At 43.0% G+C, this 15,498-nt stretch overlaps 1 protein-coding gene across 2 annotated transcripts in view; it reads left to right on the top strand.

Moving 5' to 3' along the window:
- LOC119658290 overlaps nucleotides 1-15,498 on the top strand; it is a 180,062-nt gene that overhangs the window by 77,095 nt on the left and 87,469 nt on the right. For both annotated transcript variants that reach the window (XM_038065586.1, XM_038065585.1), the window contains exon 3: nucleotides 10,022-10,399. In XM_038065586.1, the coding sequence (XP_037921514.1) occupies nucleotides 10,333-10,399 (67 nt within the window). In that variant the 5' untranslated portion in view covers nucleotides 10,022-10,332. The remainder of the gene's footprint in view (nucleotides 1-10,021; nucleotides 10,400-15,498) is intronic.

The raw sequence follows: 15,498 nt of genomic DNA, 5'->3' as shown, positions 1-15,498 counted from the left end.
GCATGGCTTTGGTGGCCGTAACATAAATGCTAAAGACTTTGTAGACAATTGCAATCAGTAGTTAACTTAGTAGCTTTGTTCTAAATGTGCGTAATAAAAGATGTACTGACCCCTCCCTCGAAAGAGACCATCTGATGGTCGCTAACCTTTTTTGCGTGTCGCTACTGCATCTGCTCACAAGAGCACAGAGTATCTGCCGCCGAAGTGCAACACCGCCGTCTCCCCGATTCCGCTATGGTACAGCAGTAGGAAAAATTTCCTGTTATGCAAGCAGCACTAACTTTAAACACCCTGCCCTAGAATACTGATGAGCACTGGCCGTCATCACAAGTGCCTTCATCTGTGGTGCGGTAGCAATTTTGGCACACATCCTGAAATAACATTACCAGGAGCTCAGAGCTGTGTTGATGGAAGAGGCGGAAGGTAAACGCGACACGCATGAAGCAGCCCCGTGTGTTGAAGATTACGAAAACTGCCACAAATAGATTTTACCACCGTATACCGCATTACGTGACCAGATGGCTCAGTGGTTAGAGCACTAGAGGCAGCCATATGAAGAGGTCGTAGTGGAATTTCTATCGCAAAGTCGACCCAGCTGTGAATGAAACCCTGATTCAAATCAGGGTAATAATCACGGGCGAGCGCAATGTTGACCACATTGCCTCCTGCAGGGAAATGTAATCCTCTAGTGTACTGCTACGGTCTTGAATCAAGTGCTCTAATACACTTTAAGGCGCATATCCACTTGGATTGTCATGCCAACGATTATTACTATTATTATACCGCATTACAAAAGAGCTTGGGGGTCTTCGTAAGCCTTTCAGTGGTCATGTGAGGCTTCTTATCCAAGACGATGAGCAGCTGAGAAGGTGGAAGGAGCTCTTTACCACGGTGCTCAATCGTTTAATATCCGATGAAGTTCTTCCTCTTCTGGATGATATGGTAAGCCGCTGTAATATGTGAATTCGAACTGTTACTCCAAACAGAAGCAAAATTATCTTTGTCAACAATGCGGTGGAACGAACCTAATCCGCCGGCCCTCACAGTCACGTTGCAGAACCTTTCTGTGCAACCTCTTCAGGCTCTTTACAGTTGCTACTTCGACTCATTCTTAAATGTTGAGAATCTATATATATGTATTTTCAAATGATTGAAAGCAGTTGATCCGGTTTTTGCTCTAGATCTGTATTGATCGGATTGATGCCCTTTGGATCATTGTTGAGCGCTGTGTAGTGCCCGCGGCTTTGCTACATATGCAGTACTTCATTTGCCTTTTGCCATTTGCAGACAGTATGAAAAAGAAACGCCTTACATTTCCCAATATACTTCCCCCAATTTCTTATTTCCTTTCCCTAAAATTTTGTCAATTTGTACATAATAATAATTCTTGAATATTGCATGACCGGTCAAAAGGGAACATCGACTTTGCAATTAAACTTGATTAGGTCCAATATTCTGGAATGCAGACCTAACGTTTATTTCTGGTTGAGGTGACTGAAAATATATTGCTGCATTGAGGATTAGCGGGACCGGGACCGGCTGATCCATGGACCGCAGAACAGCTGAACCGGAAACTTCAAGGTGTTAACATTTTCATTTTGGACGGGGAGATTAGTGCAAGTGATTTTGCGATGCAAATTATTCTGGAAAAGTGTACATTTTAATGTGCCTTTAGAGATCATCTGAAGTATTGCAGGCTTGCGATATAGCTCAACGAAAGCACATATAATTTGATTTTACCTTCGTAAATAGAGGAAGCGAGGAAAAACCAAATTCCAATATTAGGAAGAGCACCCTTTCGAAAAGGCGTGTGGAAGGAGACAAATTAGAAAGTAATTTTGTTGAAAGCAAATGCTTAAAGTAAAGTAAGAAGTACTTTACTTAAAGTAAGTAAAGTAAGAATGTAATGCTTTTCCTCTGAAAGCTCGAGAGCATCGAATTGAATCGTCCCGTCTAAATGGGTTTCACTCGGTCAAAGGCCTGATATGGATGGAGTCGCAGGGCTCTTAAATAAACAGCGTAGAAAGCCACTGTTGTTTCGGTCGACCTTTTGGTCGTTTCCCATCGACTTGAAGTTTATATCAAACCAGGCAAATGAATTTTTCTCTCCGCAAATTGCACGACCATACCATCGGAGATGCCTCTGTCGCAATTTTCCGACTCTCAGTGCTACCCCAAAACGATCGCAACTAACCTTCCCAGGATGTTAGCAGCAAAGATAATATGGGTAGAACCTTTGGATTCCGAAGTAACTGAAGACTGACAATCACCCCTCGAGCGCATGGGGTTGAAAAGTTTGTAATGTTGGTTCTTCCATCCTAAAATTATTTCTCAGATTCGGGACTAAAGTACAAGCTGTTGGGAACTCCAGACCAATGATGCCAGCCGCCAATGCTAAAAGCTCTATGTCATGTACTTTCCCCAGGCAAACGCATCCAAGTTTCCTCTCTGCTGGCAAAAAACAAGTCATGTCGAATCTTCCTAAAACTTTAAGTACAAATCTGGGTGTACCTGCCAAGCTCGCGGTGTGCAGGAGAAGGTCTTTAATAGGAGATGTGAGTCCTGTTTTTTCCGAATGTAAACTGTATTTTCCGAATGGACCCTTCAGTCGTTAACACAATTTACCTAATGAAGTATCTATAATAGTTCAATAGATACTACTATGTTTGAGGTACAATTTCATTATACTTTTATGGCATAGTGGAGCCTCTATTCACTTTGATATTAACTTACTTACAAACTCGGAAGCAAAAGTGCTCATCCCAACGGTGGATGCTTTCCAAGAAATGCTAATCAACCAGATTCGATTCTCGCTGTTAGTATTCAGAACAATTGAAACTGTAAGTACTCGTCCTGCTGCTGCTTTGTATCTCTCATTGTTTCATTTCCTTTATTTCCATACATGCACAGTCTAGTGAGCGCCGCAACTTAACAAACAGTTTTTCACTTCATTAAAACTTTCCAGCAGCCCTTTGTGAGTGGGAATAATAGGAACAAAGTGTTTTGGTTGTTTAGCTCCATTGTACATATTAATCATGTGTGAGCTGGTCTTATGCGTTGCAGGGAACAGGGAGCTTGTTTTCTGATGTTTCAGGTCAGAAAAGATAAACAATTTTCAATTACTTAAAAGGTATGTAAAAGAGCTGGCATCTTTTCCAGACTTCATCACTGGGCTCCCTGCATCTTCCGGTTTTAGTGACGTTTCTAGGTTGTTGGTATTTTCTTTTAGTTGAACCCTTATAATGAAGTAGAACATACGCAATATGTTTATTTCTCATGCATGAACTTTACCGTGTAAACACCCGCAGTCGAAAATAAAACGAGGAGCCTTTCATAACAATGATTTTCTCTAGGGGTTTCCCATTAAAAATTAGAATTTTGAGGCTATAGGGTCTTATAAATCCCTTCTTGGACGGAATATCCATGAAATGAAACGGAAGATACATTTTTACACGATGAAATTTTTTTAAACTCTGTAATCTGCTTGCATTCTGGTTTTATATGAAAAGAGAAGGAAGGACTTCCTTTGCTAGCTTCAATTTCCTTTGTTGAAACAAATGTAGTATTTCGGAGATCAGTTTTTCCCTTCCTTAGTTTTTCGCTCCTTCTTTTTGCGTAAAAGGTTAGCTACAAAATTCACTCCAAAAATGGCTAATGGTAGTGAGGGGCGGATATCTCACCTGGTATACGGGCCGTTGAAGAAGTGACCTGAAGTGAACCGAAAGGTTTGGAGAAGTCAGAAATACGCAAGTGCCGAAGTAAGACTTATTTTCAAAACTTCAGGGGCTTGAATAGCTCCCTCAGATTAGTAAAACTGACGCCTTTTATGAGGTATGTTTGTGATAGAGAAAGCCTGAGCTAGTTGACAGTCTCTAGATATGAAAATCCGTATATGGAATGTATTTGGTCCGATTTGGGGCAAATTGTCACGTTGCTGATGATGTGCCTCAAAATACGAATATCCTGCATTTCATTTTCTTTTACCAAAGCGCTCAAGATATTAAATTATAGGCATTTTCCTCCATCTCTCGTCTTTACATAATACGAGCCTGGATAGGCTCTAGGAAGATGATTGCCCTTCTTAGGAAGCAAGTTTATGGGCGCAGCTGGTAAACAAGAAAGATGCAGTTCTTGGGTTACATTTACTATTTTCAGATTTTCAATTTCAGATCGAGGATACAAAAGACAAGTTGGTTTTCATTCAGAAAGAGAAGTGGATACTGCCTAAGGCTTAAGGAGTATTTTCAAAGAAGCTTGCCAATAATCAATATTTTTCTAAGGTTTGGTGTAAAACAAAACCTTATTAAAATCGGTTTACGACGGGTTACGACGGACATCTTGTCCGTTCGTCTGTCTATCTTTCACATCTTAAATCTCAGAAATTGTTAATCCTATTGAAAAATGGGTTGGTAGGTAGGGTAGGGGTGGTGGGTAGAAAGGTAGGACTTGTGAATCTCGCTGCATGCATAATTTTAAGGGGGGTCCCCATTCATGCAAAAGGGGGTGTACTTTTTTTGCACCGTATATAGTCATGTGGGGTATCAAATAAAAGATCTCGATTAGTACTTCGCAAAGCAGATATTAGTCTTGACAACAGTTACTTCAAGGACCCGTTCTTGAAAACTGCTGAATTCAAATATCTGAAAATATATATGGTGGTCCATGCGCACGGTATCTAGACCTCAAAATATTCTACAAACCGATTCCTGTTTAAATAAACTTAGTACTAGTATCTTACCATATTTATTATGAGTACATTTTCCAGAAATTCACTGGGAACCGCCCTCAGTTTTATCCTAGAACCATCAACATTTGCAATAATATAGGCTATAGAGCATAATACTGCCAAATTTGAAGGAAATACACGAAACCTTTCATACCTGAAGCGTGCAGCTTCCGGTTTCCCGGCTTGTTTAACTACTAGTTTTGTGATGATGTTCGTGTGTATTACCGGCAATCGGCTCTCATTTCTATCTCCTCTCTTATCTGTTGGTTTGTTATTTTGAGAGAACAGGGTGGCAAATTGCTACCACTTTAGTGTTAGCGAGTAGCTGCCTTATCGTCATGTTTATTTGTTCCTGCAGAAATATGCCATTTCCATAATGAATGGTTTTATATCTAGAGAAAGGTTCAAAACCTACTACTGGCTCCTGACATGCAGCTATCTTCTTCTTTTTCTTCAGGCTTTGTCCCATTTACAAGCGAGATCGGTTCATCTCGGTCAGTTGGACCATTTTGTTCTACCAATGGTCTGTTCTGGACGCAGTTGCAAGCCTTTCAAATCACCATCCAGGATACCAAGCCACCGTTATTCCGGTCGACTTTTTGGATTTTTAACATCGAATTACGCAACCATACCTTCGAAGACGCCCCTCGTGCAATTTTACCATGATCGGTGCAACCCCATATCGAGCGCAGATATCATAATTTCAGAGTTGATCAAAGCCACAATGCTGGGTCCCAACACTTCGCCCTCTTGAGCTTAGATGCGATGTCGTCAGGACCTGTGGTTGATGTTATTCGTTTTATTGCTTCATCGACAACAGTTGCGCTGACTATTACGTGTCTGTGGTTTTACATGGGTACCTGTCTCCTGTCAGGGTAGGGGACCCGTCTTCCTTCTAGACGACTCGACCCGGTAAAACGCTAAAGAGGAAGAACTAAATTGCCGTATTCAATTAAACGGGTGGAAAAAGTATTAGAGGCATACCGCTAGATAATCTAGAATTTAGGATGCCCGACCGGAAAATTCGACCAACTTTCATTTATATAAAATGGCCCCTTTGTATGCAAGGATCCACCGATTGTTAACCTTTCACCAATCCAAAATCAGACTAGGATCCTTCTGGGATTGCCAATTAAAATACGAATCCTGTGGGATGTATGAAGTAACATGGTGTCAGTGTTAGAAGTCTTCCTTCCTACCTCTAATAAAAACGAGAAATGGGGTTTCCCTTTGGGACGATATGCAACGGTTTTCCAAACTGAAGAATCTGCGATCCTAAGGGTGGCAAACTGGGTGATTGACGAGTGGTTGAATGGCAGACTCATCGCAATCTGTAGCAAAGTCAAGCTGCAGTGAGGGATGCAGCCCTTTAATCATTTTAAAAATTGTTCACTAATGAAGAAACCGTTTGAGCTCTGTTTCTATCTTGCCAAAAAGATTCCGCCTTCCGCCAGGACGTTACATAAAATGATGTGATCATCCTCGATAGCCATTTTTCTGCGTGTCATAGACTCACACCAAAGTGTCTGATGGTACCGCCCCGTGTAGAACGACCGGTGAAACCGTGCTTGAAAACGCTGCTCCATGTGATGGCAGATCAGAATTTCAGTTCTTACGGTGAAGTAAAAAATTGTATTGATTCATGCATGGCCACAAAGGATGACGTGTTCTTTCGACGTGGCATTCGTTTGCTTCTAGATAAATGGGAAAAAGTCATGGCCAGCGACGGACAAAAAAGCCTTAAATTTTAAGAAAAAAAAAACGCGGAATCAAAGTTCAAGTCGTGATCATCAACGGTGCAACGGTGCCTTAATAAGGAACTCCAGACATCCCGGTTTCGCGCCGAGGTCCACCAATTGAAAGTTATACGCCTAATATATATGAAAAAGCAGACCTATGCCTCCGCAAAAGTATTCTGGAAAAGATGGCGAGCATTTGCATTTAGCAAAATCATTTTGTCGTGTCTTTCCTCGAACTGAGGTCATTTTTCCTTCAATGCACGTCTCACGTACATCAGTTGAATTCGATATCGTCCGCCTGTAATGGTTTCAATCAGTTTTGGTTGTTCGATGATAAGTATTCCGAGCTGATCCCACCAAGCACGAAGCATAATCTTGGAGCCTTGGGCAAATCCTATGATTCGTTTTGCGTTTGTTATTCTCATAATGAAGCCATTTTTGGTCTCCAGTCACGACACCATGTAAAAATCCCTTCCGTCGTTGCTTTTGAAGTAGTTGTTCTCAATTAAACCCTGTTTAAGGTCCCTCGGCTTTAACTCAAACGGCACTCAATTTCCTTGCTTTTGAACCATTTCCAGGGTTTTGAGGTGCTTGGAAATGGCTGGCTGAAAATATACTCATATAAAGTATTTAACGATTTCTCCGTTGCTCCGGGTGTAGTGGCCTCCGACGAGCGTCCATCCTAATGACGACCTGTGAATTTATCTCAAGGTCCCTAGGAATGTTGACTTCCGGTGTCGTGTATCGAGACGGTGGAGTTAGCCGCAGTTTCGAAACCAGATCCCTGAGCAGGCGCAGCACGCTGGAATCACTTAACCCTGCTGTGATATCCAGCACAGGGTTGGCGGGGAGTCTCAGACTCTCTCCGTACACCATCTTCGCTGGGCTGGCCGTAGATTCCTCTCTGTGAGTAGGAGGACGAAGGGCAAGGACTATAACTACGAGGGATGGTCGTAAGTCATTAAGGCGGCCTTTAGCGTCCGGTGCTAACGTTCCACCATCCCATTGTATTGCAGATGGTATACAGTAGCCCTGTGACGTTTGAAACCAAGGAGTTTGCCTAACTCTGAGAAAAGAGTAGCCTCAAACTGCATTGCCTGATCCGTGATAATTACAATTGGTATATCAAAGCGTGGAATCCACCCTCGACAGAGGTCTTTGGTACATGATTGTGCAGTAACGTCTTTTAGAAAAATCGCTGCATACCACCATGTTAACCTGTCGATGATTGTAAGGTAATACTTGTATCCATGCGAGTATCGCAAAGGGCCAATGATGTCGAGGTAAATGGTGAGGAAGCGCTTGGTTGACCTAGGTAATTTGCCTACTTCCTGTCTTACGTACTTTTTGATTTTGCACTTCAGGCACGCGATGCACTGTCAGGCCCAAGCGATTCCGTCCTTGTTCATGGACGGCCTAGAAGTATTTTCCAGTGACTAATCGGTTCGTCGTCATGATGCCTGGGTACGCAAGATCGTGCACCGCGAGAATTCCTTACGAGAATCGATCACGGTTTCCAGGTCTGATTCACCCGTTGGTGCCTACCGCTGTATTTAAGGCATCGACGAAAATAGTTAGGGGTGCATCTACTCGAGGATGGTTTCAAACGCCTGGGCAGCCTCAGTAGACCACGCAATCTCGCGAAAGTTTTTGGTTTTGGGCTCAGACAAGTAAGCATTGAGAATCGTTTGGTGATGAGTGGCCCTGGGCAAAAAACGACGATAGTTGTTTAATATGCCCAAGAACCTTCGCAGATCTTTCACCATGGTTTCATCGCTTCAACTTTCTGTGGGTCTGGTTCGATTTCGTCAGCGGTAATCATGTGCCTGAGAAATTCCACCTGCTTTTGTAGGAATTTGCATTTTTCAAAGTTAGGGGACGTGAAAAATGCTCAGATTCGGAAGAAGGAACGACCAAAACGTCATTCATACAAACGAAGCAGAAGTTTAAGTTTCATAGGACAGGAGTGGATCAATTTTTGAAATGTCTGCGTGGAAGTTACACAAGCGAGGAGTCATCCTGGTGGGCTGGAAGACTCCGAAGGGCGTGCAGATAGCCGTTTTCGGTATCTTTTCGAGGGCAACAGGGATTTCGTGATATGGCTTGGTTGTGAAAACACGGCAGTTTGTTACTGAATGCGTAAAGTCATGGATGAGTGCAACACGGTACCGTTCGGGGATTGTCTGAGCATTCAGACGCCTATAATCTCCACAGGGCCTCAATTCGCCGTTTGACTTAGGGACCAAATGGAATCGAGATGACCAATAGCTATTGGAAGTTCTGCAAATACCCTGTTTCATAAGATCTTCAAACTCTAGTTTCTGGGGTGATGGAGGACGCACCTTTGAGAAGATCGGGGAGCTAGTACTGTTGATGTGATGCTGCACATTGTGCTTAACTGGCTGGGGGAAACCACTTTCAGTAGTGATGTTGCGATATTTTCGGAGGAGTGCGCAAATGCGATGGTCGGCAATGTCCTCGAAAACAATGGAAAGAGTGTCGTTAGCGCAGGTGAAAATGTTTTCATGACGAATTTAAAGAGATTGCAGGATCTACCAAGGCTTTGTTCTGCAGGTCTACCAGCAGCCAATAGTGGCACAGGAAGTCTGTACCCAAAATGGGGGTGCTGATGTCTGCTCAAGCGAATCGCCACGAATATGTTCGGCGCAATCCGAGCCTCATGTCCACCTGCCTGTAGCCGTAAGTGCGGATGAGAGAGAAGTTCGTGGAAACCAATCGTAAGTTCTGCGATATCAACATGTTTCGATGGGAGAACCGACACCTCCGCACCCGGGTCGATGTGGCGCCACAATGGAATGAAAACGTTGGTTATGTCGCGAGGATATTAAATAGATATTCTGTGATTTCATCGAAAGGTCGTCGAAAATGTCATTCAGGTTATAAAGTATAAACAATAAAAGGGTCATTCTTTTTGCTGTTCAGTATTGTCTGAGTTAAAATGCCAATTAAATCCGACCTTTAAAATTCAATACGTGGTGAACCTTGGTAATTGATTGACGAACTTTTCGATTAGATTATAATCACGGATTAGAAATTTCGCAAATTCATTAATTTACCGAGAATCACTATTTCAATTGTCGCCTGAATTCATAATTATGCTGCTGTGTTGCTACGTTCAGCTCACAGCCTTTGACTAGTCATGAGTCCTCCTTGTTCCGTAAAGTTACTGTGAACCTCAATATAAAATCTCCAGTTTAGATGAAACCACTCTAAGCTATCGTTCAAATTAATTAGTAATTCCATCGACAAATAACGTGTTGCTATTGGTTACACTTTATCAAAATCCATTTCATGGCATCCTCGATAGCTGTCGATAACATCGTTTTTAATCTTATCCACTCTCGGGCGTCCTTAGAACCCACACATTCAGGAGCACATAGAGCAAGAAAATATTTAATTGTGCCATTGTTATACGAAAGACATATGTACACTTAGAACTAGAACGTATACATAAGTGCCTTCCACTGATTCATGCGAGCACTTTACGAAACATTCCATTTCTATCAATTATCCTTTTCCTTTCTCTTGTTTTCAGGACCATTTGTTACTCTCAGTTCGTCCCGCTATTCACATGGGCATCAAAGGAACATAATCGTGGCTATGATCAGAAATAAGTGTATTAAAAGAAAATGTGTCGCTTTTCTTCTGGAGTGATACTAATAGTCGATAAAAGAATCAGGACTGCCTGGTGTAGGTTAAATGGCCTATCCAAGGACGAGAATTAGGGCGCAATTTTGTCGGAGTTATTGCTACAAGGACGTGTCGGACCATTGCGGTCATTTTATTTAATGCAAACTGGATTCCATAGAAGAAGAAAAGACATCAAGTTGGAAGTGCCAATGAACAATGAAGGTCAATGGACGCGGCTTTTCATGGTTCTCACTATTGCTCCTAGGATCATGCGTTATGTCAGGTAAGTTTATGTTTATTCTGGGGCTAATCTGTGTAGTCAGCAATAGCTCAGCAATTCAGTATCAAATTTTATGAATTTTTGGAGGAATCCCCTGGAACTAAGCAAATTTTGATAATTCTAATTTTCAACTACAATATCCAGTGTACTTAGTGAGGAAGGATTTAAAAGTGACCTAGAATTTGTTGAAGATTTTAAGTTCATATTCTGCTCAAGAATTACCGACGGTAGTTTTTTGCCTTACGCTTCATACCACAGGCAATCTTGTATATAATATATACCTCGAGTTCTTTGCCTTTTGGTCGCTTCCTATAACAAGGAAGAAATTATCCTTATTTATTTCTAAATCAAATCGAATCACACCTCCCAGTTGGTATCCCCAGGTGACCAGTTGGCCTGGTAGTGAATTAACGTAAGTGACAATAACGATGACGGTCCGGCATGATACGGACTTATGACTTGGCAAACAACGCGGAATTGGTTGCATATGAAGTGACAGTTTGTGGCCTTCTTTTACCATACTGCGCCAACTTATGCAAACGGTTTTCAGGTAAATGTCACTGCTGCCCCCATAACAATAATAACCTTGACAGGACTGAAAGTACGTTTAAAGTTATGATACCAATAAATTGACAGTGTAAGTTAAGTTTAGCTGGCCTCTTGACTAGCATCTGATCCCGGACAAATTCGTACAAGGATTTGTGTCAAACCATGGCTGCCCTCCCCTTCTCCATGGACAATCAAGGAGTTTATTTCAGGCGGTCCCAGCTTCTAGCGGGAATAGCCGCTTCCAACTGGGACTCATGCCCCAATGGCAACAACAACAATAGCAGCAATAACTATTGCGACGACTCTACCGGCAATAGCCGACATTTTGAAGGGAGTGCTACTCTCCGTCATTATGGTTACAGCTTTTTACTAAAAAGGGAAGATGCAACCGAGTTTAAGGTTGGAAAGAGGGCCACGAGAAAAGACTCGGTTCCCTCCCTGATGATCAAGTAGTCACTAACTAGACGGAAATGCAAGTCATCTCACCGGAGAGGACGGACTTCAATCTACTCAAAAAGTTTAGGATGGTTTCGGAAAATGAAACAGATGCAGCGAAATATCCCATCGAATATTGTAAACGGCATAATGAAGATAGAAGAGCTACTGGACCTTATTACATAGCTGTGAAACACATAAAAGACCGCCAAAAAGGAGCTGAGTAATAGCAAATCGCTATTGAAGTCCCTAGCTGCGGAAAACATGGTGCCCCCAGTCCACTAGGGACAATTGATAAGAAGGGGCGAGAAGAAAACAGTGTAGATCTGCCGCCCAGGACAGAACAACAAAAATTCCACGGTGATAGATAAAGCAGCGCAAAAAAAAAAACAAAAACAGCGTAAATTGGATAGCAACGGTAGTGACTCCACTATAATAAAGTCGAGGTCAACTACTACGAGAACATCAACAAGAAAGGAAAAGAAAAGAGGCAAGCTGTCATCAAGTCGAACGAAAAAAGATCTTTCGCGAAATCTCTTCGAGAAGAACGTTAAACCTATCTGGCAGACTTGAACCAACTGTATTTTTGCCGTACTTCGGTCGAAGACTGACAGGAAAAATACTTTCTAGGAAACAGTCCACAGCATTTTAGGCACGAAAGCGGAAGCCATATACATCCATGAAATAAGAGATCAGAATTGTCTCCCAAAAAACAAAGGTGAAGAAAGCTTCATAAAAGGGATGATCCAGATGGGGGCAACCCTAACGTGGAAGCTTCATCTGTCAACTCACGAGGAAAACCTTTGACCATTGTCACCGTCCCTGCGAAGACAACGAGCCAAATTCTCAAAGCGGGAAAATAAATATCAGCTGGATCAAAAAGCTGCTTTGAGCGTTGGCACTACCGGCATATAGTGGACAGAAGCACTTTATATTATAATTTTGCGAACTGGAGGACAAAGCACCTTCAATTCGATCCCAATTCGCAAAATTGAATGCAATATCCAGTGCCAACGTCACACAGAATTCATCTAATTCCAGTGTATCGTTTGCCAAGTCTACCATCGTGCTTATTGCCTTCTCCGAAGAGTGATTAGAGTGGGGGCTTCAAAACCCAAACTGGCGCAGCGACAGGCCATTGCCGCTTTTGACGAAGAGTTACAGAGTGAATTACAGTGTAGATGATTCTCGCCATCAATTTTTCCATTGTATCCAGCTGGCAAATCGAAAACCATATGATAGATGGATCTCCATGTGGCTTGTTGAACAGGGATTATTCTTTCCTTTAGGGACCCCTTAAAGGTGTTGGAAAAAAGGTCGGGCCTTGCCTGCACCGTCAGCTTCAAAGCTCTGTTAGGGATGCGACCAGAATCTAGTGCCTTATTTTCACCCATCCTACCACATATTTCTCGTAGCTCCTCCTCGGTAACAGGAGGTATGCTGCACTCGCTGACCTAGGCCACCGTTTGCCCACGCTATCTTTATGATGTCAACAATTTTCCCGAAAATTCGTCAGGGTTGATCCTCCCATTATTACCCTGTAAGCCCCAACCTAAAGATAGGGACTAACGGTTCCTTCCAGGGCAGAGGCAACTCATCAGGCGCTGCCTCACCTCTGCCCTGGGAGCAGCGTGACCGTAAGTGGCAACAGATGAAAAAACGCTCCTTTATATATTCGCAAAAACAAGTGAAACCGACAATAGTTTGAGCCTAAGCTAGGCTAAAGCTAAATTTCTGTTTAGGATAGTGAGGGATCCTAAGGTCACATCCACTTGATGTTGGACCGGTCCCTATTTTTAAATGCTTAGGTGCCATGCCCCAAGCGAGGGTTCTGTGGACCAAAAAAAGTGAGAGTAAGTCGCTCTCCATTTGGTCCGGTTCAGCATCCAGTGGATGTGAACTTAGGATCCCTCACTATCCTAAATGATAACCCAACCTAAAGGTTTATATCGGCATCTTCGCACAACTGTTTGAAGCAATCCCTTCTACTTCTGTGTCTCGCTTCTTTTAAGCAGCCTAGCAGTTGTCTATGCGTGTCCTCTCGATTTTTGCCACTGGGTTTTTCCTTAAGTCTTTTGTAAAGCCTCCTTGCACAGAACATGTGGCTCGCAAACTTGCAATATCGTTATCCCACCAGTAGTTGGGTTGTCTACGGGGAAACAGATGCAAATGTCCTCTCACGTTACTTGTCCGGCTGTCCCATTTAAGAGCCTATGCATCAAAATAACCTCCTATGATTATCGACCAGCATCTTCTTCCATCCAAAACAAAATCACTCAGCATTTGCTTATAGTCGTCAGATGTAGTCCTAAGTAGAGCATATATTCTGAATAAGTGAATTCCATTCACCATCACCCTGATGAAGACTTCCTTCGGGTGCTCGATTACTTCCTGCTTACCCTGACCAACCCAAATGCCACCACCTTGACTTGGCTCAAAATCAGTAACTCCTGCGCCGCCTGGAAGTGGATGAAGTTGATTTCTATCAACCTCATCGTCCATTTGCGTTGAGGGCTCTATCACATTCTGGGTACCTGCTCCTACAATTGCCGATGGTCCACACCCTCCTTCCCTTTGCCTGCAGCAATATGGGACCGCTCCACAATCCTTGCTGATGTGACAATCCATTTCGCATCTTCTGCACTACTTCCACCTGCCATCCACTGAAACATATCTTTGCGGCAGCGATCGGTGATATTTGAAAATTTTCTGTCTAGTGAGCACCGGTCAATTTTCTTCGAAGCGACAGCTGGTTCCTACCAATGTTCTGATGTCCGGCAAATACCTTCCAAAATCAGTCTGTGAAGATGGGAAAAATCGTCCTGACACCCGAGCTGATGATGTTGATCAGAGAAGAGTACAGAGGAATGCCACTCTTCACTATAAAGGAACTAGAATATGCGGTCTTGTCCATGAAGAACAAAATACACCAGGAGCGGACGGTATTCTCAGGGAATGTGCTAAAATTTGTGTTAAAATATAAGCTGGGCTCAGCACATTTAACTCATATTTGACAATGGGTGTTTTTCTTTCCCTCTGAAAGATTGCGAGGTTCGTACTGATAAGCAAAAACAATCCAGGGGCTGTCAGCGTACCGTTCCATCAGTATCTTCGACACTGCTTGAAAAATCATCGAACAGCGGGGTAGGCGACAATTGATGTGATCAAAGAGGCGGTCCAAGCGGTGAGACTGGTTGAGGCACACAATCGCCATCGACAAGTGTTAGTCCTTCCGATACCAGACGTAAGAAACTCCATCAACTATGCGAGGTGACGAAAAATTGCTTCCATATTCCAAACTGCCTTTCGCGTATGTTGAAGGACTATTTAGATGCAGCACCATGTTCTACGAGACGAGAGAAAGGCAATATACAATAAGAGTCAAATTGGGAGGAAGTGCTTAAAAATTTATCTTTTGTCCAAAATTTTGGAATGTCGCATACTATATTCTGCAACGAGTCAACGTCTGGTTACATACGCGGATGAACTTGCGGCACTGGTCACTGTACATATGGTCAAATAAGCTTAACGCATCCTGGGAGTAGTGAATGCAGTGAGTCAGCAAATGGATGACTGAGCTTGAATTGTCCTTAGTTCCGGAGGAAACCGAAGTGGTCGTTCTGATCAAAGAGAGGATTCCGACCGTCGTCTAATTCAGGTTGGTTAAGTCTTCTCGCAGGCGGCTGTGAAACACCTTGGGATCGTGATAGACATTAAGATCAGGTTTGATTCTGGTCAAATCAACACTGCAGACGTGACTGCAGGTAGAATGTTTGCGATTTGCTGGCTGATGGCCAATGCCTCAGGTTCCTTACCCACTTCAGAAGGTCCTCCTTTACTGGTCCGAAGGGTGGGTTGGTATCCTCAGCAGCCTAGCGCAAGTATAACGACGAGTAGCTTTCTGAGTTACATTTGCCCAACGTACCGTCTTGGAGCCACCAGCCATGCTGATAGCACAAATTATTCCGATCGCTCTTTAGGCTGTAGAAGGGAGGTTTACATGCCTCAGGAGGCGTAAGCGAAATAGGGAAGCCGTAGCTTGTGAAGACAGAGTCCGCACTCTCAGAGCATGACAGCAGTCCTGGGAAAAATAATCGAGAGGTATATTGATCACGCAT

The sequence above is a fragment of the Hermetia illucens genome, chromosome 5 (genome assembly GCF_905115235.1).
Source record: "Hermetia illucens chromosome 5, iHerIll2.2.curated.20191125, whole genome shotgun sequence".
NCBI lineage: Eukaryota > Metazoa > Arthropoda > Insecta > Diptera > Stratiomyidae > Hermetia > Hermetia illucens.
The sequence above is the reverse complement of the archived record's forward strand: the minus strand, read 5'-3'. Positions and strand labels throughout refer to the sequence as shown.